Source organism: Corvus cornix, chromosome Z (assembly GCF_000738735.6).
Source record: "Corvus cornix cornix isolate S_Up_H32 chromosome Z, ASM73873v5, whole genome shotgun sequence".
Classification (NCBI taxonomy): domain Eukaryota; kingdom Metazoa; phylum Chordata; class Aves; order Passeriformes; family Corvidae; genus Corvus; species Corvus cornix.
The window spans coordinates 65,348,739-65,376,729 of NC_046357.1; the positions used below are offsets into that span (position 1 = coordinate 65,348,739).

Genomic DNA, 27,991 nt, shown 5'->3' on the forward strand with positions numbered 1-27,991 from the left:
GATAGTGCTAGATGATGAAGAATTACAGTGACTATTGTATTTGGTATCTGTGGGTGCTAACAATAATGGTTTTTTGCAAAAGTTTTAAAACGTGGAAATTAAAGGAGGACTCCTTTGGCTTCTTTTCTCCCCAGGCACAATTTTAAGTAATTGTAATAATTTATGAATGACTGAATTTCTTGAAGGTGTGTGTACCTATCAATGGAAGTTACGTAAAGCAATCAGAGTTTGACATCCGTTATTGGCATAAGAATTGATGTGAAGATTTTACTTTTAATTCAGAGACTACTGTGTCAAAATTACTTGATTTGACTTGCCAAGTAACTGTAGTAATACTTGTGACAGCTCACAACTAAGTTGTGTGGTGGAGAAAAGTTCGTCCATGCATACAGTCTTTAGGTTTTTATTTAAAATAATAAACTCTTGCTTCCCTCCTTCTCCCAGAAAAGATGCTGGCCGATGTAGTGCTGCGCAAGTGAAATGAATTTTATTTTTTACATTGTTTATAAGTTGATACTTAAATCATATAGTGTAGATAAAGTTGTAGAATTGTCTCAAATATGTATTCATTGGGTGGCTTCCTGGTTTAAGAAGTTACTGAATTCTAAAGGACATGTTTGTTTCTGTATCAATACATTTGTAGTTCTGGAGCATTCTAACTAATGCTTCTTTAAAAGAACTGAAATATGAGCATAGAAGACAAGACTAAAAGGTGTATGAAGGCAGTCTGGTTTTGGCACTCAAAATCAGTTGATTTAAATGATTTTTAATTTCTGATCAGCCAAACAATTCCTTCTCTTCTGTAAAGTTCTGTTTCTCTTCTAACTGGTATAAAGTGTCTAATGTCCATCAGTCATGTCAGTCAGACATCCAGTGTTGTGAGAGTCTTGGTGTTCTGGTGCAGTAGCTTTAGTTTGAAAGTACTTTATATTTGAAAGTTGTATCTCTTATTTTGCTTCTCCTTATTTCTTTTGGGATAATAATAGTTTTGAAGGGCTGGAATAGATCCATGTGTAGACTAATTCCTGGCACAAAGGAATTCCTTATTTCACCCAAATCAGCTCTTCATAGAAAAAAATCAACAAGTGGTAAAAATGCTGATTAAAATTAGCTTCCAGTGCTATTAGGATTGCTGTAAACTGTAAATTTAAATTTGTTTATACTGTAAACTAACCCTTTCTATATAGAACATTCAGATCTCACTTTCAACATATCTCAGATGTAATACAAAGTTACTCATGCCCTTGGTTAAGAACCAAACATGAATCTGCTCCACTATAAATGAAAAAGCTAGGCTGTTCTTTTTCCATTCCTCTACTTGGCCCAGTAACTTAGAGAAAGCTCAGTGAACAGAATTCAAACTGTTGCCTGAACTCCAGTTCTTACTCAATTCAGGTCAATTCTGATTGTGTTTATTTTATGGCTCATACTGTGTAACACTTAACCTTATAATGTTGTCTATAGATCTCTTTTTTCCTTCTCCCTCTAATTATCAATTTAGTAGATCAACAGAACAGCTCATTTCTGAAGGGATTTAAGTACCTTACTTTGTAGAAAAATTGAACATTATATTTCTGTGGGAATATGGGTAGAAGTTTTACTGCACAGTCCCTGCATCATTTCCATATCCTACTGTGGTGAAACCAGGTTTGTCACCAGTTCCTTACAATATCAGTGTTGCAGCAAGCCAGTCAGTGTAATCAGAATATCTGAATGTCTTTGGCTGACAAATGTCTTTAATAAAGTTTCGTATATCCTGTGACTTCAGGTCTACTCCTTGCTTACGCGTCTATTCAAAACTTTCTCTTAAAATGTAGAGCTTGTAATCCAGTATTTTAGTTTTGAGTGAATAAAGATAGTGTATCACAGAATCAACACAATAGGTTGAGTTGGAAGGGACCAACAAGGGTCACCCAGTCCAACTCCTGGCCCTGCCCAGGACACCACAGAATCCCCTGAGTGCTTGAGAGCACTGTCCAAACTCTCCTTGAACTTTGTCAGGCTTGGTGACCACTTCCTGGGGAGCCTATTCTAGTGCCCAGCCACCCTCTGGGTGAAGAACCTTTTTCTAATACCCAACCTAAATCTCCCCTGACACAACTTCAGGCCATTCCCTTGGGTCCTGTCACTGTCACCCGAGAGAAGAGATCAGTGCCTGCCCCTGCTCTTCCCTCACAAGGAAGTTTTAGACTGCAGTGAGGTCTGTCCTCAGGCTGCTCCAGGCTGAACAGACCAAGTGCCCTCAGCTGCTCCTCCTACGGCTTCCCCTCCAGACCCTTCACCATCCTCGTGGCCCTCCTTTGGACACTCTCCAATAGCTTTATATCCTTGTGTTGTGGCACCCAAAACTGCCCCAGCACTGGAGGTGAGGCTGCCCCAGAGCAGAGCAGAGCGGGACAATCCCCTCCCTTGCCCGGCTGGTGATGCTGTGCCTGATGCCCCCAGGACACAGGTGGCCCTCCTGGCTGCCAGGGCACTGGTGATTCGTGTTCAACTTGCCATCGAGCAGGACTCTGAGGTCCCTTTCTGTGGCACTGCTTTCCAGCATCTCATTCCACAGTCTTGTCTGCACATCCAGGGTTGCCCCATCCCCAGTGCAGAATCTAGCACTTATGCTTGTTGAACTTTATGTGGTTGGTGATTAATTTGTGTACTCTGAACCTGAAAAGGTTTGCTAGGTGAATTGATGGGTGTAGCTGGAAAGAGAGATAAGGAAATTAAGATTAATATCTCTATATAAGCTTTGATCCTGTGGCATTGTTTTGAAAATCTGCTTTATTCCTATGAGACGATTGAAGGTTGACTAATTACTTTCTGTTGCAGATGAGCCAACACGTTCCTTGAGTGGTCTTATCTTGAAGAATAATGTAAAAGCACATTTTCACAACTTTCCAAATGGGGTAACTGACTTCATTAAAAGTGAATGTCTGAACAACATCGGTGATTCCTCCCCCTTAATTAGAGCTACTGTAGGTAAGTTTGTTCTTAATGCTGTCCTCTGCATACTGAAAATGTTACTGATTTGGGTGAGAGCTGTACTAAGGCTATAAAGAGTTACTAAACTCCTAAAATATTTTGTTTCTCATAATTGCCACAACTTCACTGTGTTTCAATGATATTTGTCATTATTGTGAATATAAAGATACCGCACTTTAAGTTCCTATTATTTTAAAGTGATATAGCAATTCAGTTCATATTTCTTGACATGTAACTGAATATAAGTTTATTTTAATCTACTTAAATTCAGCTTGCTGCCAGCTTATATACCTAAAAACAGGAACACAGTAAAGGTCTGACTTAAGAACTATTCCAGTACTCTGATTGCATCAATGAAGACATTTCTGTTAGCTGATTTTCTACAACCCACCCCCTGTATGCACACATACGCACATCCCTTCAGGGAATCATCATACCATGCCTAAGCCATTCACATAAAAAGCTTCTCTTAGAAAACAGTAGATAAAGTGTGGTGTACAGAGCTTCACAGTGTCATAGAATCATGAAATGGTTTGGGTTGGAAGAGACCTTAAAAATCATCTAGTTCCAGTGAGAAGTTTTATTTGTTACATGAATTTTTGATTTTGTAAATACCTTGTTTTGATACACATGTTTCATAAAATAGGTATGTTTGTATTATTTTGACTTAGTTCAAGGTAAAGTTGCTTTTCTGTCTGTTCTTTGAGAATACAGTTTCCTCCAACATTGTAGTAATTTTCCTGCTCTGCTCAAAAACTAGAAAAACGTAAAATACATATTTGAATATTGAAAGTACATATGGGTGTCATTTCAGAAAGAAATTCAGCTTCTCTCAGTTGACTCCTCTTATAAAACAATCTACCAGTTACTGTTCTTTTGGAATCATTTGCTTTTTCTGTAGGACTCCCTCTCCAGGCATTCAGGTTACGGACTAACCTAAGACTAGAGAAAATTACTCATTTCTTAGCTTTTTCCTGCTGTCTTGTCAGTTGTCAGGCTGCTTTACTATGAATTTTATTAATGTCCAATATTCTAATGAGAGTAGAAACAAGTCTTTGAGTGGCAGGTACTCTTTGAATTCCAGGTTGTAGAAGAGTCATGCTTACTTCTTTGTTCATAGGAGTTTTCAGTGGAGTACTATGGAGCTAACTAGGGAACATATTCCAGCTCCATTTGGTTTGGTGACTTAGGGTTGTTTGGTGATGGTCTGTGGGATGTTCTTTTGAGGAACGTGGGGCTTGTTTTCAAGCAGTTACTCTTAAATTTTTCCTGATAGGAAATGCTTGTGGATTAGTAGCTCAATTGTTGTTCAGCTTTAAGTGATCCTTGCAGGGATTATTCAGCATGTATGAACTCTCAAGATGAATAGCAGCTGATAAGATGCATGCTTGCATAATTGTTGCTGTTTTGCCTGTGTTTGGCACCCTGCTGTTTGAATTACTGGATCCTTGTAGCTGTCTGACATTGGTCCAGTACCCACTGGTTTCTTGGTACTAGCAAGGTGTAAAGATATTACTGCCTACCTAGACTGCCTTTAGCATGAGTTGGCACGTGCAGATTAGAGTTGCTCTTTCTGATGAGTATATGTTTTTGCAATTCAAGCACTATCAATTTAATGAGCCAAATGCAAATAACATCTCGGGAATTCTGAGAGCAAAATGAGCAAGTATGTCAAAATGGCATCAGGGAGGATTTAATGCAGTGTTCACTCTCCTCTGTGGTCTCTAGCATCTAGTGCTAATCAGACAAAAGCAGATACCTTTTGGCCAAGATGGAAACAAAGTGATTATTCCCATCTTCAGAAGTCACCTTGCTGAGGAGAATAAGCGCATGCCTTGAGACCAAATGATAGCTACACATTGTTTTATCCTTACTTATCCTTATTCTAATCCCCAAATGAGTTACAGAGTGTATCTTCTCTGTGCTGTTAACCTGTGGTACAGGTTTTAAAACCCCATGTGCTAATCTTGAAATACAGATTCAAGTTTAAGCTGCATTTGTTCAGGACGCACAAATCTACCAGGATATAAATACATCTCATTAGAAAATGTCTGCAACTGTTCTTAAAGCTTTCTAGGAACTCTAGTCTGGGCAGGACCTTAGTGTAGCTCCTGCTTGGAAGCAAGCAGGGAAAATAGTTAGTGTTTGAAAGTAGTGGTGGAACTGGAGAGCTTCACTGCAGGAGGAAATTGAAAGCTAACGATTGCCCTATGAGGGGGAATTTTGTTACGAAGTTCAGCTTTTAAAAGTTAAAGAGTTGAGAAATCGACTTCAGGCATTACAGGGGCAAACCACCATCTGTACAGAAAGTTCATAATGACATGTATGGTCTGAATTGCATGCTATATCATTTCATCCTCTGAAACCACTTTGAGGACCTTGAAAAGATCCAGCATATTACATCAAAGGAACAATGCAAAAGTATCTCTTAGTTACTGTGTGTCCTGTCCAGAATGTCTTTTGCTCTGTAATGTTGTCCTCTATTCTTGTGTATTTAACAAGAATTTTAGCATTTTATTCCAAAGAAAAATTACATATTGCGAGTAGACTCTTTTTCCATCACTTTTTGCTTGGGAGATTGCCCCTTATAGTAGTATTGAGTTCTTCTGTGTTCGTACTCATTAGAAGTAACTGCCAGTAGCATTGAGGATTGTGCTAGCTGTTGTATTTTGCATTGGAGCAAAATGGACTCATACAAATTAAGTCCTAGTTTATAAGTAGCTTTCTCTGTCCCTGTCACCTAACTAGTTTTCCCCCAGATTTCTATATATGCTGGAAACAAACAGAATTAGTGACACTTTGGGCTAACCTGTCTGTTTACTGGCTCTCACAGCTCCTCACTGGATGACCTACCATAGTGTTTAAGCTCTTAGTAGGTATCTTAGTCTTAGAATGTGTCCTTAAGGCTTAGTGTAAACACAGTAAAGTTGTGAACACATAATTTCTCACTGGGTTGTAAGTTCATTGAATGACAGATTCCCACATTCATGCTTTTGTATCATAGTAAAAAAGAGGTGACTTGGGGAGGATACTCTGTACTTATTAAAGGTCCAGATTTGTACAGTGTTTAGTAAACTTAGAGCCAAAGCTGCCCTGCTGTGTTATTAATTATAAATTATACAGATATATAAATGTTGTAATTTCCTTAAGTGAAGTTACTTGGTGCTTGATTTCTAATGTGTGATCCCTTTGTAGCAGCAGGAAGGAGCAACCTGCCTTTGCTGTTCAAAGCCCTTCAAATAACATTTAGAATTAAATGTACTTCCTCTTCTAATGCGTGCCAGTCTTAACAAAACCATAACTTTCTTAGTTCTTTAGATATTTAAGAGGAGGAAAATAAGAAAAATTGATAGGAAACAAGTGAAAGCATGTGAGATCTCATTTTCTCCATTCTTCTGTTTCTTTTAGGGATTCTGATAACAACCATTGCCTCAAAAGGGGAGTTACAGAATTGGCCTGAGCTCTTGCCAAAGCTTTGCAGCCTGTTGGATTCTGAAGATTACAATACCTGTGAGGTAATGAGATTTATAGAAAACAGAAGATGATCATCTGAATTTTATTATTTTTATCTCTCTTCACACACACTATGTATATGTGTATATACATATATATCATGTATGCATGTCTGTATGTATTTATACGTGCCTATGTGTTCTCCTTGGAGAACAGTGGCTCAGATTTGATACTTTTTCTTCTACCTGTGGTCCACGTTCTTACTGTTCATTCAAACAAATTCATTTTCTTTGCATAAAAGCAGAATAAGATTGCAGATGGATAGTCATAGTATCTCAGCTGAGAAGTCTCCTGAAGTTACCACTTCGTGATGCCTAGTCTTTTAGGCACCATTAGCATCATTAAGATGATGCTGAATTTTCTCTTACATAAAAGCAGTGTTCATTCTTCTTGTAACTTAACCTGGAAAAGTGATTGATTGCTATATCATGGTGAAATGAACTGTTTTGTCCAGTCTGTATGAAGGGAAATAAGTAAATAACAGTTCTAAACTATGAGAAAAAATATAAAGCTATGTTTGATGTGAAAAAATATTGTGATCACACCATTTGAATTACTTGATAATGTCTCCATGAAAGTGTGAAGCATTTTGTATAAAGTGAACCTCAGAGATGACTAATGATCCAAGATGCTGCACTGTTATGTAGTGTTTTGGTGCTGCTTTCTCTTGGAAAAAAACCCTTACATTTGAAAGTGAAACTCAAATTGATGATCATCTCTGTTTTGCCCCATATTGAATTATGAAAGGAAATACAATTATATATGCAATTAATTTGAATACTTCTGCCTCATTCTACTCACTTCTCAAATAAGAATTAGCTTTAGCTTTTAAGTATTTTTTTAAAATATATTTGGATAGAGGAGCATCAAATCAAACTAAAATTACCACTTACTCATTGCTGACTCTCCCAGTGTGAGAGCTGACAGATACTCAGATGCTGGTTTAAATAAAATGCCTTTAAGAATATTTCAATTTAATCTTAATTAGTTGGCTGCATTTATAGTATTAAGTAGCTACATTTACTGTGTTGTGCTGAAGTTACCCATTCAATATGAAGTCTTCAGTTCTGTTTTTCTCAAAATGCGAAAGAAGATACTTATTTATTTGTTTATTCATTTTTAAACAGGGCGCTTTTGGCGCTCTTCAGAAGATATGTGAAGATTCTGCTGAAATTTTAGATAGTGATGTATTGGACCGGCCACTCAATATCATGATACCCAAGTTCTTGCAGTTCTTCAAGCACAGCAGTCCAAAAATACGGTAGGTTTATGAGTTGTACTTACAGTTACCTGTTAAAATTTTACTTAAATTATTTTGTAGATCTGTTTAAAACCTACTTAGCTTTTTAAAATGATCCTGCAGAGACCCACAGAGATTCCATGCATCAGTAATTTCATGTTTATCTTCATAGTTAATACAAGAATGTCACCTCCTCATACAATCAGTCAATGATTCTGAAAATCAGATAGTTTCAGTTTTTGCATGTTATTACAAAAAATTCAGTGTTGTGCTTAGAACTTAATATTCTGATTAGAAATAACAATTTTACTTTCCTTTTGTAATGGCTTCAGCAATGGAAGAGTGAAAATTCTTCTGCTGACAAAAGTTTCTGAGTTCTGACAGAAACAAATTCTGCATTTAACTGAACTTTCAGCTGAATCAAATTAAATGGGTTCATCATCCCTTCACTGTAAAACTGTATTAATCTCTCCAAAGCAACAATATAAAAGAAAAATTCCAGAATTAAATTGGTATTTGCTAGTATTCACTACAAAGAGCAGTAGCTCTTTACCCTGAATTGAGCCAACAGAGTGTCCCTGCCGTAAAGAAGGCTAATGGTATCCTGGGCTTGAGTACTGCCAGCTGGTTTAAGGGAGGTGATCCTTCCCTTCACCTTCCAGGTGGGGCCACACCTGAAGTACTGTGTCCAGTTCTGGAATGTTCAGTGCCAGAGAGGCATGGATACACTGGAAAGACTCCAGCAAAGGGCCATAGCAGGAAATGACTAGGGACTTGGGACTCATCAACATATGTAAATACTTGAAGAGAGGGAGGAAAAAAAGTGTCCAGGCTCTTTCCAGTAGAGCCCAGTGACAGAAGCAGAGGCAGTGGCCACAAACAGAAACTCATAATGTTCACTCTGAATATCAGAAAATAGCTTTTTTTACTGTGAGAATGACCAAGCACTCACACAGGTTGCTCAGAGAGGTGATGGAGTATCCGTCCTTGGAGACACTCAGTAGCCCGCTGGATGTGGTCCTGGGCAGCTGGCTGTAGGTGGCCCCGCTTGAGCACAGGCATTGACCAGATGACTTCCAGAGCTGCTTTCCAACCTCATCTGTTCTATAATTCTTCATGATTCTGTGAAATGTGTTTTATCTTCTGTTTGAAAATTATATCTGACGGCTTTAAGGTGGTAGTTCTTTATTGCCAAGAGTAGTAGATAGTGAAGACTAAGATGAAGATTATAACTCAAGATAGGATTCTACAGTTCAGAAAATCATCTATAAAAGAAGTTTGCTAAGAAAATCATGTAACAAAGTGTGAACTTGGTCTTGTGGAAAGATAAACGTAGTAATTCTCTGGAGCTGGAAAAGAGGAAGAAAAACACTCTTTTTTCCTTATCACACTGTATGGTCTTTCACTTCTTTCCTGTGCTGCGATGTTCATGGCTTTGAAACTTAAACCAGTTTAAAGTTTAAAGCAGGCTACCTGCCAACCCGCAGCGTAGTTTCAGTACATAATGCTGAGGTATGAAAAGGACTAGTAGTGTCAGTGCAATACTTCTATTCAGTCAAAAGACAACTTTTGAACAATGTTTTATGTCACAGTCTTCCAGGAAATGTCTAAACAGAATAGAAATTTGGAGTTACAGTAGTAAAAATACTGTAATGAATATTCAAAGCGTTTTACAGGTAGTTTTACCTTGTGCCTCTACCTTGAGAATTTGACTTCTGTGTTGGAGAATGAAAAAGACCTCTTAAGTAATGGCTTTGCATAAAACGGGTTAGAAGAACAGTGCTTCATTTCTTAGAATGTTTCTTCCACAAGTGTTTCAGTAGGTATCCAACTACCAGTGTGTTTTTGTTCTAAGCTACATCTACATTGTGGACGTATTCTGGTCTCACTAAATTCTAAACATATTGCAAAGGTGGTCTCAACAACAAAGAAGGTCAGGCTAAAATATTGCCATGTTGACTTGCATGGAATTATTACTATCTGAGAAGATCACAGTCATAATATGCTCAAAAAGAACATACATACTGTTCAGAGCAAATACACCAGCTGTAGTCATCCTACCCTATTCACTGAATACTTTTAAATATTTATTAGGTATGTAAGAGTATAAGGCAGTACTTAAAATGTAGTTTAGTAATTTTGCTTGGTAATGCTACAGGTGCATAGATTTGTTCTCTCTTGCCTTTGAAGATACTTGGTTTATGCTTTTGATGCCTGAGTACAGTTTAAAAAAATGTTTTTAACTCATGAAACATATATATTTTAACTGTTTCTGTTGTAGGTCTCATGCAGTGGCATGCGTCAATCAGTTTATCATCAGCAGAACTCAAGCTCTTATGTTGCACATAGATTCTTTTATTGAGGTGGGTGTGTATTCTTGGTTGGAGGTTTAAGTCAAATTACCTATCTGATTTATCAAGAGGTTTGAACTATGTTGTGCAACCACCTCTACCCCTAAACTCTGCATTTCTGGCTGCCCATTCTTAGCTTCAGTCCCCATGGATTGAAGTTCATTCTGTATGCTTGTGCTCAGAGCTAACCACTCTGTAAGCAAAAGAAGTAGGTGTATTTCAAAAGATTTTTCCTGATTAGGGGAAGCTCTTGTGTAAAGGTGCAAAAGTAATGGCAGCAGTCTGTCTCTCTTACCTGTCCTGAGAAGTGCATGTCACTGGGGCCTGTCTGCCTGTCTGAATGCTGTTACTGAACTTGGATGAGAAGGGCTCTGGGTTGTCTGGACTATTTGATTTGCTCCTCTTGTGTACTGACACAATTTATGTTTAGGAGGTAAAAATAATCCAGGAAGTACTGTTCCTGTGCCAGTGTTAATACACAGTGTCATGTTCATGTATAAAATACACACTGAGAGACTGAAGCGTTAATTTGCTAACCCATACGTCTTTAAAAAATAAAATAGTATTCTGAGGTGTGGGTTGGGCAAGTACAAAAGTACATCTCCTTTAGTCAGCCAGTAATGTCAATTTTCATACAAGCTGAACGTGATGAACTGAGGTTTTTCAACTGTTACTACTTTCCAACAGAATCTTTTTGCATTGGCTGGTGATGAGGAGCCTGAAGTACGCAAAAATGTTTGCCGTGCTCTGGTAATGTTGCTGGAAGTTCGGATGGATCGCCTGCTTCCTCATATGATTAGTATAGTTGAGGTGAGTCTCCTTTCCTGGATGTTCTGCAGATTCCCCTGTTTGACGTTGCAAAAATAATAAATAAAAAGCATTCTTTAGAACACGTATGTTGCTGTTGCACTTGCCGATTCTTTGTTTCCCTTTAAGACTGAGATTGCAAAACTTTATTCTTATCTAATTGCCAACTTGACATTGTGTTTGACAGGCAGTGCATATGGCAGTTGTTTATTCTTCATTAAATTAATTATCCTGAAATGGCTGGGATCACAGCTAGGCATTGCTTGACCCTAAGTGAGAAGATTATGTTAAAAATCTAGCACTAGTGCTGAAACTGCTTCAGTTTACACATTGAAGCTGTCTGTCACTTTTTGGGGTGTGTTGACCATAACAAGGTTAAGGCATGTTATTTTACATTGCTGAGATGCTCTTTGGGCTACTAATGAAAAGTTCTTACGTAAATGTTCTATTTTATACAAGTAATTAATTTTTATATTGTGTAGTACATGCTTCAAAGGACCCAGGATCAAGATGAAAATGTGGCTTTGGAGGCTTGTGAGTTTTGGCTGACTTTGGCTGAACAGCCGATTTGTAAAGAGGTATTATGTCGGCATCTTACTAAGTAAGTATCAAGAATTACAACTCATTTATTTTGAGACAGTTCTCTTAAAATTTCAGTGGACTTGTTCATGGATACTCTTAGAGACAGTGTATATGTCATTGCAGCTTAGAAGAATTCTTCCATAGCTGGTTCTTGTGCATAGTAAAACTGAAAAGACTTCTCAGGGTTTCAGACCCAGTGAACTCCAGAAACAACTTAACTGTGTTGCTGTAGTGCTTGCTAGGAAGTTAACAAGCTGCTACGCTTCACATGAATGCAAAGATACAGTAAAATGCACTTAAGCTCAAGTGAACGACTCCACGTGACATCACCCATAATATCTGGTGTGTACCATGAACGTGTTGTCTTGACTACTGCTGATGTAGGCATCTCTGTGCAATGCTTCAATGTGCATAGTCATGCAAAGGGTTCTTCATTTTAAAAAGAGCATAAACCAAAATGACATGACTTTGATTTAGAAATCAATTTTGTATCAATTACTGTTACAATTTAAACTTGAAGAAAGCCTGTACAATTTGTTCCTTCATAGTTATGCAGCCTGATAGTAGTTTCAAAACCTACTTTTTTGAAGTTTCAAAACCTACTTTTTTGAAGTTTCAAAAAGTTTTCCTATGCCTCAAGAGATAGATCTTTGATTGAATGGGAGTAAATATCCATGTTTGGAGTGTAAACATCTTTATGTCTGCAACAGTGCTTGCAACTTCCTCCAGACTGATTTGAAGTCTTTTACAACAGGAAATTAATTCTTCAGTGTTGACAGAAAATGAATACTCTTTCTTTTCATATATGCACTGAAGATTTTTAAATTAGGAGAGGGTTCTCTCAAGATTTTGAGTGGAAGAATAGAATGACAGAAGAAACACACCCTTCTCAGCAGAAATAAGCATTGTAGATGTGAAGTAATTAAAAAAAGGAAGCAAAATTTCAGTTTTCTTAACCAATTAAAAAATAGAAAATTGAGATTAAAACATGTACTGTAGCAGAGAAAGAATAGGAGTTAAAACCAGGAGAATAAGTTGTGAGAAATTATTTTTAAATTTTAAAGTGGTCTGATTTAATTCCTACTTTTGTAGTTCAAAAGCAAAAGAATGATAGTACACAGTACGAATTCCCAACACAAATCACATAGTTAATAACTACTAGTATTAAATCTCTTTTGGCCTACGTGAACGTTGACACTGCAACAGCATCATACTCATTTTTTAAAAAAGCTTTTACATTTCTAGAAAAACAAATTATTATTGAGTCACAGCATTATTTTCCCCAAGATCTTTCAATGTCATATGTGTTTAAGACAACTTATTTGTTGGTGAGTCCTGTTTCACTAGGGAGCTATATAAGCTTGTCAGTACTTGGTAATCTTAAAATTTTGTAAGTTAAATTAAAAGTGGGACAAGATCTTCTTAAAACTTGTTCATGTGGTTTCTAGTATCTGTTCCATTTTATGCCTGTAGCTTTCTTATACAATGTATACTTCACAAAGTATGCTGCAGAAATGCCACTGAATTGGTGATAATGTTTATACTTATTATTCCTTCATTCAGAGTTTAAAATGTAATGTGGCATTGCAGTGCGTGAATATTAGAGCAAGCCTGATACCTTCAAAAACAGTACTCACCTGCAGAATATAGCAAGATTGAGTCTGTCACTGTTGCTGCGTCCATCCATGGTTTCCTTTGGCTTATATATTCTTACGGATTTTTTCTTTTGTTGTGGCAAACATGTTTTTATGGGAAGTATTTGACTTTTTCCCTTACTACTTTTTTAGCTATATATCTGTGCAGTTGGAGCCCCATAACCATAACCTGTTTAATAATGAAGTAAATCCTAATATGAATTAGTCAAGATTTCTGCAATGTTGAAGGCTTGTCCTCCTGAAGTAATCACGAGGTGATAGGAGAGCTTTATGTAGTTAGGCCTCCATCTTTGACAATGATGAGGTAGAGTCTTCATTGACAAGTAAATAAAGTGACAAGTACCATTGGCAAGAATCAACTTACGCATATTATGGGAGTTTGAATTCTTACTGGAAAACCTACAGATGTAATTTCTGAAAGTTGCTTCAGGATAAGTCCATCAGTTGTGCCATCTGGCTACTTCTATTTAAAAGTTTGTAATTTGAAATAACTCTTTTTCTCATTGCAAAGTATTGATGAATCTTATGACATGGAACTTGATTTCGTTACTGCTCTTTTTATCAGGCTAAGGTATTTCTCTTTTGAGTTGGAGGTGAGGGTCACAACCAAAATTATGGCCCATATAACTGAAAGCTGGCTTGCTTTTTTATGTGTTGTTTTGATATGTATAAATATTTCTTTGTAGGCTGATACCTGTGCTGGTAAATGGTATGAAATATTCAGAGATTGATATTATTCTGTTGAAGGTGAGCATCAGTTTCTTCTACTCTGTTGGAATAGTTGGTTAGGTTCTGTCCTATAAATCAGAATGATTCCAATCAGAATGATTCCAATCAGAATGGGCAGGCCTAGCCTACCATCTCTTCAGTGGAGAATTAGCTTTCTGGGGCAAGGTATGCTGTTGCAATTACTAAATGCAACTGATGCCATGTTTATTGGAAAAAAATGTGTGGCTCTCCTGCTTTGCCCCAGTCCCCTCTCACACAATTTAGGCAGAGCTGGGATACTATTACCATAAACTACTGCAGGAACTCATTCTAATGCCTTCTAGGTTGAATACATGGCTTTTTCCATCACTACATATGTCTGTGTATCAGAATTTCTCAATCACTTCTTTCTATTTCATTCTCATTGAGTAATTGCTTAACAAGAAGTATACTTTGTGGGTGAGGGTACCTCTCTTGCTTGTATCTTCTTTTGTTTTTCTGGTAAATGCAGCAGTAGAACACAGGAACAGTGGTATTTTTGTATGGGATGTGAATCTTTTACACATGTACAAAATCTTGAACTAAAACTCCATTGTTAACTTCCTTGAGCAATACAGTTGGACTAGTTTATCTGATAAAACAATTTGATCACAGGGGGATGTTGAAGAAGACGAAGCTATTCCAGATAGTGAGCAGGACATAAGGCCTCGTTTTCATCGTTCAAAGACGGTGGCTCAGCAACATGAAGAAGATGGTATTGAAGATGATGACGATGATGATGATGAACTTGATGATGATGATACTATTTCTGACTGGAATTTAAGTATGTCAAAGTAATGTGTGAAATGCTTTAAACTAGAGCTACTTTTATAGTACAAGAACCACAGTAAAAAGACAAGTTTGTGTATAGGAGTACTGAGGCTTTGTTTTTGACTACAGAAATAACTATCTGCTGACATAATTGGTGGGTATGTTGGAGGGGGAGCCTTTCAGATGACACTTTGACTTTATAACTGTATTGACGAAAGCTATCCATCTGTAAGCTTATTTTTAATATGGCAGATCGAGTTAAAAATATTTACTTGATACAATTCAATGGAGCTTTTGGACTTAGAATTTTAATTTATGAAATAATAAAAATCCTGTATCACTTATTTAATTTCAGTATAAAAAGAGAAAAAAAAAAAAGCTTAGTAATGCTTTCTTTAATTTCAGTCCTCTCTCTGAAATTAAGTTTCATTCAGTTTGGTTTGTTTTTTATTCCCATGTGAACATTCTACTACCTGTGGCCATTACAAATATTTTTTTTCTCTGTAGGGAATTTGCTTCTGACCAGAATACAGTACTTTAGTTTTTTTGAAGGTAGGAGATGGCTCTGAGGAAACCAGAGTTCCGATGGCCTGTTGTGGGGGTCATAAGACCTTTAGGCTAATAGGCCATGTTACAAGGAAAGAAAACACCACAAACTGGTTTTTAAGTTCAGTGACAGGAAATAGCTAGTGAAATTCTGACGGATCTGATTTGAATATGCATTGCAAACAGCCTCATTGTGGAATAATGCTTTGTGATGTGGACATAGCCATATAGGGTTTTCTTTCCTAAGGCCACAAGTTTTTAAAACAGGTGAATGTAACTTCAGGGTTATGGTTAAACAATTTTGAGACATATCTGGAGAATTATTGTTGTTGAAAATATGAGTGCAAATACGCTTGTTTCTGTAAAGCTGCATCTTGAGAAAAAAGTATTGTTTTGTATTCTTAATGCTCTTCTTGCCACTGCTGTGTGTAGATATTGCAGAATTAAATACGCCTTTTCTGAAAAAAAGCTCAAATGACATAAGGTGCCCTGTGATGCATGGTTTTGATTAAAATGGTGAGAAAGCTGAAGTTGTTCGGGAATGGTGGCCTAAAAGAGAAAGAGTAGAGCAGTTTAGAAATCTGTAATGTTATATGTTACCTGGATTTGTGAAAATTTTTATTATCTGAAAATCAGAATTGTGTGCCCTATTTCGTGTCCAGTGTGCCGTATTTGACTTCCAGTATGAGCAGAGAGGAAGCACCAGCATAGCTTGACAATTAGCAGCATTGCTTACTAATGAGACCAGTGCAATTCTTTATGACAGATCAGGAAGGAACTGATATTATAATAAAAATTACTTTCTAAGAGCTGTGGCTTTGCACAGGAGCACAGTGTATCTCTCTGTGGTGTAATGGAGTGGAAGTGTGTTTCCTGCTCATGCACTGAGAATCCACTGGCAGCTCAGAGTTAAAAAGGGGATTATATTGCCTAACTACAACTATTTGTATAATAAGCAGAGATTAACACTGTAATTCCCTTCAGGGAAATGTTCTGCTGCTGCTCTAGATGTCCTAGCTAATGTGTTTCGTGATGAACTTCTGCCTCACATCTTGCCACTGTTGAAGGAATTGCTCTTCCACCCCGAGTGGGTAGTTAAAGAATCTGGTATCCTTGTTCTTGGTGCAATTGCTGAAGGTAAGGCAACAGTTCATATCAGGTTGCTGATTTTTTAATTGGTTCTAAAGCAGCTTGGGTGAACTTACTAATGCAAACAAGTATATGTCCTTGGCTGATTTGGTTTTGGTGATTAATCTTGTCATATTCTGATAGGTGACTGCAGTTATTTTATTTTTCATTTTCACACTTACGCACATTTGGGAGGCTAAACAGATTACATAATTTCTTTTATTTCTTCCTTTTTAAACTTTGCAGTATACAATTGTTCATCTCTCCCAAAATACTACCTTGATTTCATAGAAGATAACTATTTAATAAATTTTAGACTTAGATTTTAAGTGTTTTCAGAAATGGAGAAGACCACTCCTGTGATTTCAGTACACTAAGATGCCTTTTGTAGATGGTTCTCCAATTAAAATAGGCTAACTTCCATTCTTTTTTACTTACTCACAGTCTTGCTTGGCTTTTTGCCTGGAGTTCCAGCATCTCTGTTCCTTTTGAATGCTAAAGAAGTAGATTTGGGCCCATGCCTGGATTATATTTCTTTTCCCACAGTGTCTAATGAACATACTTTTTTTACTGCTACTGGAAAATTTTTAGTCGGTTTTGATTTGAAGTCCAGCAAGGTAGAAGTTAGTACTTCTGACAAATCTTGGTGTCTTACTGCCCTTGCAGACTTGAAGGGTGCAGCTTTTATTGGTGGTCAATATTTGTTCAATTTTAGGAAAAATAAACAGATTTTAATTTCTTAAGGAATCCTTTTTCATGTGATGATTTGTTGTCAAGACAGTCTTTCTTTGCTTGGTATTTTCTTGCTTACTCTGAGTAGACTGAAATAGGAACTTCAAGCTTTAGAAACTTTATTTGGATGTACTTGCTATACTGCATTGAACAAATCAAAATTTCTGGAGATTGGGGAAGCACTGAAGTAGAAATGTAATTGAAAAGAATATAAGTTTAATTGAAGATTTTAACTATTATTTAAGAATTTTAGTATTTTACTTATATAATATTATAATTATAATACTTAAAATTACTATAACTGTTATTTATTTAAGGGGTTTTTTTAGAACTTTATATAAATTAGGTAGACTTGCTTTGTTAAAATATTTGTATTTTTAATTTCACATGTTGTGTTCCTCTGTGATAGAGAATGAAAATATGTCTCTCCATCAGAAACAGAAAATAATGGAACTTTTCATTAATTCTGGTACTGCAATAGCTATATTTTTCTTTCCAGGCTGCATGCAGGGTATGATTCCATATCTTCCAGAGCTAATCCCTCACCTTATTCAGTGCCTCTCTGACAAAAAGGCTCTTGTGCGCTCCATTACATGCTGGACTCTTAGTCGCTATGCACACTGGGTAGTTAGTCAACCCCCAGACACATACTTGAAGCCATTAATGACTGAGTTGCTAAAGCGTATCTTGGATAGCAACAAGAGAGTACAAGAAGCTGCCTGCAGGTAAGCCAAAGCTTAAGCAAACATCACTATCCATGATGCTGTTTTTTTTTTTTTCCTGTGGGAAGCTATTTTAATGCCTTTATGAGTGAATACCTGACTCCATTTCTAGCTCTTAATGTATTTCTTTCTCTTACATTGGAGTAGATGCAACTTTCTCCCAAGTTATAATAACATGAAAAAAGTTAACATCTATTGCTCTTGTGCACTTTATTTTCAGAGTATGTAGAACACCAGCCTAAATAATACATTGTAGTAAATTAGCTGTTTGCAACACTTACTTTCAATATATGGTGTTTCGTTGACCAGAAATTTGGCCTTTTTTAAAATTGTCTATGAACATGGGCAGAACTGATTACAGTGGAAAGCTATTCTGTAATTGGATTACTGATACCGTTATACTTAGCTCAGCATTACCAAAATATTTCAGTTATGATTATTTCAAGGCATATTATCTTTCTCCTGAAGCAAGATGTTGGGAGATAAGATTCCCTTCTCCCCCTGGTCTACTTCTTAAAAAATATATATATATTGCTTAATTAGTGGACGCAACATTAATGGAATGGGAATGGGTGCACCCCTTGTGCACGTGGCACAAAAAAAAAAATGTACATGTCAGTTTTTGTCAGACTGGAGTGTACACAGCAAGTTTTTAAGGTTTCTTCAAGAAGCAGTTACCTCTGCCTCTGAACACCTGAAACTAATAGTAGTAATAATAGATAATAAATGATAATAATAGTAGCAACTGCCAAGTGTCAGTAGTGCCTAAGGACAGTGATGAGTTCAGGGTTGTTGGGCTAAGCTTTGCTCGAAAGGGGTGAGTATATCCTTGCCTGAGAACAGATACAATGACTTTATGAAATGTACTTAGTGAGATTGAGGAATTAAATACTGTTTCCTTGTGTCTCCAAACATTTGCAAAAATTTGGCTAGCAAATTTGGGTAGCTTTAATGTCTTCTCTGTTTATTCTATTAAAAAAAAAAAAACAAATGCAAAACCCAAAAACCAGATAAAATAACCAACCAAGCAAAAAAAAAATCCCCAAAGGAAAATATTCCACTTCTCTTCAAACTTCCCTTGTACAAAACATGGCTGAAAATCTGCATTTAGTTAAACACAGCTGTGTTGTAGTGTAGTTAAATAACCTCACATGGTGCTTATGAAGGATGTGCAATGGGCCGTGGAAACTTTTATAGTAACAGGGAATCTAGAATGGAAGTATTAAAAATTACAGTATGCCTAATTTTTTTTTCTTTTTTTAATAAAAGTTCACTGTCAGAGCATATTTTGAGATACTTTCTTTAGAACAGAGATTCAGTAAAATCACTGTTGCAGCTAAAAATAAACTGTCTGGGAAACTTAACTGTAAGGAAAATGTAGAGTTGTTACAAGTCAAAATGTATTTACTAGCTTTTTAAATTGTAAGGAAATACAATGAACCTTCTTGAACAACAACAAAAAGCTTCATCCCAACAGTGAATAGTTGCATAGATGTTAATGTCTACCAAACTGAAGATTGGTCACAGGATACTGTATGTTTTTGTCCCTAACTTCTATATGGTATCAGATGTCTGAAGTTTACATCTGTGCTTTTAAGAAGTTGCTCCTTAAGTTGGCGACACACAAAATGAAATATAACTGAAATACCATTTCCTGCACAAGTTGTATGCCTTCAATTGTATTCTGAAAGAACACTTCATAACTACAGAATAAAATGATAAATAAGTAAATAAAGTAAGAATGCTAGCCATTTAGTGTTCACAGTTCCCTTCTGTTAAGAAAACGGCATTTCTGCATTTGGTAGCACACACCTCGCGCAGTGATGCATGCATTTTTAGCGCAGAGACAAGCTAATAATAATCTTGTTGACAAAGCTAGGCCAGTAAATCTTCAATAGCTCCATATTATTTTCCTTTCATTAATGTTTCTCTGAAGCAGCATGTCTGGTGTGGGGGGATTGTTTTGTTTTGTTTTGTTTCATTTTGGATGGGTTTTCTTAATGCTGCCGTTCAAACACTGCATAGACAAGCTGAAATGTTTCCACGACGTCATGATGTGTGCTTTGACCAAGAGCAGCTAGAACTGTTCATCCTCTGTATTTGCTTTTAGTTTTCCATGTCTTTCTATATCTTTTTCTATGTGGTGAACTGCTGAGAGTACAGGCTGATGTTTGCATTGTATTGGCACAACAGCACCAAAATATCTAGGTGCAGCTACTGTATACATTAAAGACAGTAGTCCATTTTTAACTTGATAGTGGTCCAATTTAACTTAAATAATCAGCTTTTATTATGGTTCCTTCTATTTTAATTAGTATATTGTAACTTTTCTGCTAATAGTTTTCTTTATAGTGAGAGGCTTCCATATCCCTAATGAGTTTTATGGCAATATTTTAAAATTTTGTTCTTTGCAATGTAAGAGCTGGATCCTTATGGGTGATCCTGTGTTCAGTCAAAAAATATCGAAGTTATCTAAGTATTACCTTTTTGGAAGCATATCCTACATGAATTCGAGGACTAAATACAGCTTTATGTTTAAACAGAAATAGGTTAAGTAGGGCATTTTGGGGTCGTCTTGTTTCATTTTGTCCAAGGTACTAACTTGTTTTATTGTCCTTCAGTGCCTTTGCTACTCTAGAAGAGGAGGCTTGTACAGAGCTTGTTCCTTATCTTGCATATATACTTGACACTTTGGTCTTCGCATTTAGTAAATACCAGCATAAAAACCTGCTCATTCTTTATGATGCTATAGGAACCCTAGCAGATTCTGTAGGACATCATCTAAATAAACCGGTGAGTATACTTCATGTTCTGTAGAAGGACTTAGCATATTTGAAAAACTTGTTCAGTGTTTTTTGTAGTATGCTTTACATGTTATAAACCAGAAGTGCTGATATTTCCATGTACCTTTTATTGTGCTCCATGTTTACAGATTAAATACATAGACTGCACATAATTTTCCTACTACACAAATATTTGCCATTTTGAGTAAACATGCAATAGTGTGTGGTGTGTTGTGATCTCATCATGATTTCTCCTTCATGCTCAAAAGTTTTTTAGCTCAGAGGAGATATCAGTATATATACCCCTTTGGACAGGCAAATGTAGTGGGGTTTTTTTTAGTGTACCTGTATTAATTAGTAGAAGATGTACATGTCATATGTTGGCATCTTATGATGGTTATTGAGACTTGTTTCATTTCTCTATAGTGTTTCTAATGACATAAATGCCCTAGAAAAAACATTTTTAGTTGTTTCCATGGTATTTTACTTGCCGTCTGGACCCCACACCATCAAAGGACCTGTTTTTCAGTCTCTCTCTGAGCCTGGCCATCTTGGCATTTGACAGCAGGAGGAAGCTAAATGGCAGCTCCTCATGAGGGTGGGACTTTCTTTAGTCATTTAGAATTTTGTACCATTGGACATAGCAAAATCTGTTGACTCTTTAGATGCCTTCTGGGAGCAACAGTACTCTAGACGTGCCTTGCTTAATGTCCTTGTGACTGTGTCTGTGCAGTGGCAAGTAAACCAGCTTTATATAGGCCTAAGTGCCTCCTTCTTGAGAGATAGGAGATTACTTTTTTCATGGGTGGTTGGTTTCAGGAAGAAGTTTCAGAACTTGTGGTCATGGAGATAGGATTGTAGTATCAGGACAGTGGAAGGTGGTTGAGAGAAGCAGGTGACAGATGTAGAGCCACAGTGTAAATGTAAAAATGTTTTCTGTATGCCTTGAGGCAGTCAGATAGAATCATAATAACCCAGGCAGCTATGCTGAAACCAAACCTGGAGGAAGAGACTCCCTTTGTAATGGTACTTATGTGCTTTAGGAAAAAACACCAAAACAAATTGTAAATTTTAGTATTAAAATATCTGTGAATTGCAACAGTGATTGAATTACAGTACACCTGATATTTCGTTTTTTTGAAAAAGTAAAATATATTTCAGTTCTTCTTTAGCTTTGAAATAAAATAGTATGCAGTAGAGTGTTTTAGCAGCTGATACATTTTCATCCTCAACAGGAATATATTCAGATGCTAATGCCTCCATTAATCCAGAAGTGGAACATGCTGAAGGATGAAGATAAAGATCTCTTCCCTTTATTAGAGGTAAATGTTAAAATATGCATATTTTGTATCAACTTATTTTAGAAACTATGTTTTCTACTAAAGGTGTTCTTACTAGGAAATATGACTATAAAAGCTGACAATGTTAGCTATTTTCCATTAGGGAAAATATATCCTGACTGTGGTAAGAAAGTTTTATGACTGAATAAATGTCCTTAGGTTTAGCAGAAATATTTAAGACTTTTTCTTGCCATTTTGGAGTGTTTTCTGTCATAGGATTGTTTTGGGGGAAAAAAGGGTTCTATCCTCCTTTTATTCTTCTCTCTCCTTGCCCTCCCTTCATCCTTCCATTAAAACTATTGTCAGACAAGCTGAAGAAGGTATGAACCAGGCTATGTAGTCTAATGCTCTGTATTTTCTGAGTATGAAGCAGGAAAACACCTCTAGAAAAATTAGTTTTGTAACTCTTAGGTTATATTAGGGCTTGTTCATGGTCAAGATACTGCAGTTTGGTGTAAGTGCTGTCTGAATTATCGTAACTGGTTTTGTATGCATTTCCTTGGCTACCTCTAAGAAGATGCTGTTGCTGAGAAATTTTTTCAACTGGCATACACAGGAGTGAGTAACAACTTGCTGATAGTTGCCTTGGCTCAGCTAATCAGTACTGCCTTTCTAGGTTGTGTTTAATTAATCAGTTACATGTTGGTGTACTTAAAATCCTAATGTCCTCCAAGCTGCCTCTCCCAAGTAAAAGACTCTTCAGGAATGTGAGGAAAAGTAGTGACTGCTTTCTCTCTCCTCTTTTTTTTTTTATTCCAGTGCCTGTCGTCAGTTGCTACTGCCTTGCAATCTGGCTTTCTTCCATACTGTGAACCTGTGTACCAGCGTTGTGTAAATCTGGTGCAGAAGACACTTGCACAAGCCATGGTATTTTGCTATAACTGTTCCCATGATACTTCGCTAAACCAATGTGTTAACTGTGTGAAATCAGAGGTTTGCAGGGAAATTGAATATCTAAATGAAGATGCAGTTCTGGAACTTTTTTATGCATACTCCTGAGAAAGTCTAGTATAATTTTTGAAATGTGTACTTATTTGTTGCAGTTGCATAATGCACAGCCAGACCAATATGAGGCTCCAGATAAAGATTTCATGATTGTGGCTCTTGATTTACTCAGTGGTTTAGCTGAAGGACTTGGAGGCAACATTGAACAGCTAGTGGCTCGCAGCAATATCCTGACACTAATGTACCAATGTATGCAGGTGAGATGAGTAAGCTATTTGAACCAAACATTTTCTTTATACGGAGAATCAGAAACTCTTCTAGAATTGTAATTTTTTCCTTCCTCTCTTTAGGACAAAATGCCTGAGGTACGGCAGAGTTCTTTTGCATTGTTAGGTGACCTGACGAAGGCATGTTTTCAGCATGTTAAACCTTGCATCGGTATGTTTCTTTTACGTGTTTAACAACTTGTTTTGTAAGTGTCTAAGGGGTTGTATTAGCCATTGTTAAACTCCCTGTTCTGTGGGTTGCCTTTTTAGGGTGTTGTACACAGTCATTTTCCTTTATCAACAAGAGTCTGTAGTCTTTTGTCCTTTGAATTGTATATTAAGAAAAGTTGTTCCTATTTTTGTAGACAGTGCAAAAGTTCATTTTTCTTCTTTATTTTTATAGCTCTTTTTGTTCTACTAGAATTTGTTGTTAAGTAAAAATACATATAATATATAAATCAGAAAATGGGCTAGAGGATAGGTTTTACTTTGTTTTTCTGCTTTGTTTTTTATTTCTGTGGGAAGTAGCATTGGTGATACACTTCCACAATATTTGCTCTTTCTTCCCACAGATACTGTTGAGATGCACTTGCTGAATAAATGCTTGGATAGGCTTGGAATTTAAAATTTTATTTGGCAGATGTTATAATGACCTTTTTGACTAATTTTTCTTAAAATTTAATCAAAGATGTGGTTGCCTTCTGGTCTTTTTTGTTTTCTTAAGGGTAGCTGAATACATGGTTATCCAGGTGATTTGGGGGATGTTCAACCATATGATAAAACCACTAGTACTTGTAGCTGGGTTTTGTTTCTTCTCTTCCTCTCTCTGCTCCCACCTGAGCAAGGGAAGGAGAGAAAAAGGTTTCTACATAAAAGTTACATAAAGATAAAGCCTGTTAGGAAGATTTTAAAAGCATAATTTGAAAATATTTGCATTTATCTGCTTAGGCTGTAAATTCCACGTTAATCTGATATATAGCTGGACTATAGCTCCTGTTAATTTGCATTTAATACTCTCCAAGTATTTAAATAGGCTTACATTATCTTTTTCTTAAACATTCCCTTTTTTTCCCCCTCACAGTCCTAAACTAATGGGACAAGATGGTTGTATTGTGTGATGAGATTTTAAAATGTTGTTCTTTCTAGCTGATTTCATGCCAATTTTGGGAACCAACCTAAACCCTGAATTCATTTCTGTGTGTAACAATGCCACCTGGGCAATTGGAGAAATCTCTATCCAGATGGGTAAGATTTAATTTTTTCTTTAAGTCTCTGCACATTTAGAATTATTTGTCTGGGTGTTTTGGGTGAAATTTTTTCAAGTGATACCTTTATGTTAAGATTTAAATTACATTTGTGATTCTTGTCCTTGTTAGTAAGTTAAGTGTACATGTTCTGTTTACATTATGTATATTAATGGTCATTTTCTTCTGAATTTCTTTTAAAATTGTTGTTTCAGGTATAGAAATGCAGCCTTATATTCCAATGGTCTTGCACCAGCTTGTAGAAATAATTAACAGACCCAACACACCAAAGACGTTGTTAGAGAACACAGGTACCCAAAAAATGAACTGTACATGGTGAAGGAAATTAGAAGACTTTTTTTTAAATTATTTTTTAAATTGCATAGGGGAACCACACCAGAACTGATTTTGTTATGTATTTGGCTTTTATAAGTAAAAACAACTCTGTTTTGCACAAGCTCTTACAAGTCTCAGTCTTGCAGCAAATCATATATCTAGATTTGAAAAGTTATTCCTTTTTCTTTTATAGCATTTATTATATCTATTTATCATCTGCTTTCCAGTTTTTATGTATTAAATGTGACAAATTTTTCCAGTTTTATTTAAGTATTAAATATGACAAATGTATGCAGTAACACTTAAGAGACTTAATTTCTCACTGATTTTGATGTATGCATGTCTTTACACATGTACTGTATATGTATGTCTAGTGAAAAAAATGTAATTGGCATATATAAATCAATGAACTCTTTGAATTTACAAAAAAATGCACTTTTTTTTTTAAAGATAAATTTACAATATCATGCATAAAAATCTAGATCTGTGATGGCAGTTTTACCACGACATAACAAAAATTATGTTTAATTTCTATTACCTGGTCACTTAATAACAAATTCCTGGAAGGAATTCTAATAATGGCATGCATATTTTATGTTCTGGCTTTGCATTCCAAACTCGGAGTAATTCCCAAATGCCTTACTGAATTGGAATTTCTGAGGCTTGTTTCTTTTGCATTTATAGAGGGCATGTTCTGGTATGAAAAGCACCTTCCATACTTGAGCAAAAATTTATGGATAATGCAATGGATTTATTGTTCACTATTTTACTAACAGAGGAATTTTTTTCCTTTTGTTTGAAAACTGTCTTGTAAGAAAATGACAGTTTAGTTACTATGTCTGACATGATTGAATATGATGCAAATACAATGGTACAGTTACACTTTTTAAGCAAAGCAAGAGATGATTTGGAGAGAGATTTTTCAAAGCATATTTTTCCTTCAGTATTCTCTAAACTTAAAAGCTGCACTTTCTCTCCCCCTCTATCCCATTTAGTATGGAAGGTGAACTTGAAGGATAATTTACCTAGTTTTATAGCATATTATATGAACTACTTTCTGAAAAGAAAATTTTGAATCAAATACCTAGTTGTGGAATATACTATGGAATAGTGTAACAGTATAATACTATGAGAGTATAACAATATAAATTTTCCTTACCCCTGCCCTGACTCCCTTCTTCTGCACTGATGGATGTGTAATACATGTAACTGAAAGGCATCCAATACTTAGATGTTTGCTTCCATCATTGTTAAGAGAATTTTTGGAAGCATCCAAACACTGGTTTTTATTTATTTATTTTTAAATTCTCTTAATAGTTACTTTAAATGTGGATGGATAACTGCAAATAAATGTTGAGTGTGTTGTACTTATTATAAGTTTGTTGTGGGATATTTTGCTGTGTGCCACTAATATATGCAAGAATATTACTGGTTTTGCTGTAGCTTGCTATGTAATTAATTATGAAAACTGTCCTGAAAACACATTTTGACAGAGATTTCTATACCTTGTTTATGCTGTAGCTCTAAGAATTTACAGATTAAGCTTAAAATTGTGTTTTCACTTGAGCTTCTGTGAAGTTTTATAAGATACTAAAAAATTTTAGACACTATGTATGGAAATTAAGTAACACCAGAGCAAAATAGTACATTAACAGTGAGCTGCGTCACATGGAATTAATATGTTTCAGACTGCTAGTATATCCTACACCAAACTTTTATTGGAGAAAGCATCATCTGCTTTATTGCATGTTTCATGAAACTGTTCACAAATGCCTGTTAATTAGAGTGTTGCATAGTATGTCCCTTGAACATAGGTTTCCTTTTTCTGCTTCATACAAATCTGCTGGATTTTAGTATTATTCATGTATTTTGCTTCAAGTAATCCTGATACATTATCCCCCACCCTCTCCTTTTTCTGAAGATTAATCTTTCGTGAGTTGAGCGAACACCATTAAAACACATTTGCTTAATGTTACTTTCTTTGGTCTGTCCCTCGGAGCAAAGAACCAAACTACGTAATCATGTGATGAAGCAATTTTGCTTTTCATGTGTCCTCATGCTTTGGTATCAGAAATCAGATTCGTGTATATCTTATGAGGAAAGCTTTTGTGAGCAGGAGAAATACTAGGATTAAAGAATTAATGTTCTGCAGTCAGTTGCTTTGAGTTAGCAACCATTTTTAATTAAATTTGCTATGAGATTATGAAGAAGAAAAACATTTGTTGCTCTTCAAGAAATGTTCCATCTGTTTAGGATTTTTAGACAGACCACAATATATTCCATATAAAAGTATTTGGAAATGTATTTTACTGATAGATAAGGTCTCTAAAAACCTTGAATTCTAAATATTGGATAAAATAGAATGTTTAGAATACTTGATACTAAAACTGAAAATTGTTAGTTTCTCTTTTTAAAAAGTATCCATTATAGTACATTTCAATAAAAACTTTGAATGTGTAGAGGTCAATTTACTTAAATCTAGCAAATGATTACGCTGAGGAGGGGACAGAATGACTGCTTACATCAGAAATCCTTTGGATTTAAAATTGTGTTTTTGGTGTTCTCTCATACTTCTTTAATTTTTCTTTTACCTTGGAGAGTATACCATATATGTTGCTGCCTCTTATTTAGGGGGTGGTAATAAACAGCACTGGTGAAATCTTATGTTTATTATCATACACAGATTCTGTTGGTTTCTGTTTCTGAGTTATTTGTTGTTTTTTCTTTATTTTTTCTCCTCCCCCTTCATTTGCTCATGTCTTGGTTGGCGTTTGGTGGTGTATAACCGTGATTGCGTTACCTTAGCAATAACAATTGGTCGTCTTGGTTACGTTTGTCCTCAAGAGGTGGCCCCCATGCTACAGCAGTTTATAAGACCCTGGTGTGTATTATTCAATCTTTTTTTTTTTAATTCATTTTTCTTCACTCTCTTTCTTTCTTTCTTTCTTCTCTCTATCTCACTTTTAGATATATTTTCAGTTGGTTACAAAATCTCAATCCTTAATCATTGCCAACCATGTGACTAATCTTGTCCTATCAGGTTTGTGAGTTTTTAGTAGCACCGTCATGTATTCTTTATGTTGTGGCTAACGACTAATTTATGCATGGGATAAGATTGTCACATGCTTGCTGTGTTAAAGCTTGACTATGAAAGAGCATTTAAAATCCACCAGAATGATAATACAATGCATGCAAATACTGTAAAATTTAAACTGTGCATTACTTAAAATTCAGTCTGAGGCTTGAAATGCTGTAAGGAATATATGTTTATAGATTTGTTACGTATAAAATAGCTTGCTTGCTGCTG

At 35.9% G+C, this 27,991-nt stretch overlaps 1 protein-coding gene across 2 annotated transcripts in view; it reads left to right on the forward strand.

Annotated features, from left to right (window-relative positions):
• Positions 1 to 27,991, forward strand: part of TNPO1 (transportin 1) — a 70,305-nt gene that overhangs the window by 34,476 nt on the left and 7,838 nt on the right. For both annotated transcript variants that reach the window (XM_039566708.1, XM_039566709.1), the window contains 18 exons: positions 2,824 to 2,973; positions 6,385 to 6,491; positions 7,617 to 7,750; positions 10,011 to 10,092; positions 10,768 to 10,890; positions 11,370 to 11,488; positions 13,811 to 13,871; positions 14,487 to 14,655; positions 16,173 to 16,325; positions 17,548 to 17,773; positions 20,392 to 20,563; positions 21,789 to 21,875; positions 22,653 to 22,760; positions 22,937 to 23,095; positions 23,189 to 23,276; positions 24,251 to 24,349; positions 24,564 to 24,659; positions 27,490 to 27,565. In XM_039566708.1, coding sequence (XP_039422642.1) covers positions 2,824 to 2,973; positions 6,385 to 6,491; positions 7,617 to 7,750; positions 10,011 to 10,092; positions 10,768 to 10,890; positions 11,370 to 11,488; positions 13,811 to 13,871; positions 14,487 to 14,655; positions 16,173 to 16,325; positions 17,548 to 17,773; positions 20,392 to 20,563; positions 21,789 to 21,875; positions 22,653 to 22,760; positions 22,937 to 23,095; positions 23,189 to 23,276; positions 24,251 to 24,349; positions 24,564 to 24,659; positions 27,490 to 27,565 — 2,209 coding nt within the window. The remainder of the gene's footprint in view (positions 1 to 2,823; positions 2,974 to 6,384; positions 6,492 to 7,616; positions 7,751 to 10,010; positions 10,093 to 10,767; positions 10,891 to 11,369; positions 11,489 to 13,810; positions 13,872 to 14,486; positions 14,656 to 16,172; positions 16,326 to 17,547; positions 17,774 to 20,391; positions 20,564 to 21,788; positions 21,876 to 22,652; positions 22,761 to 22,936; positions 23,096 to 23,188; positions 23,277 to 24,250; positions 24,350 to 24,563; positions 24,660 to 27,489; positions 27,566 to 27,991) is intronic.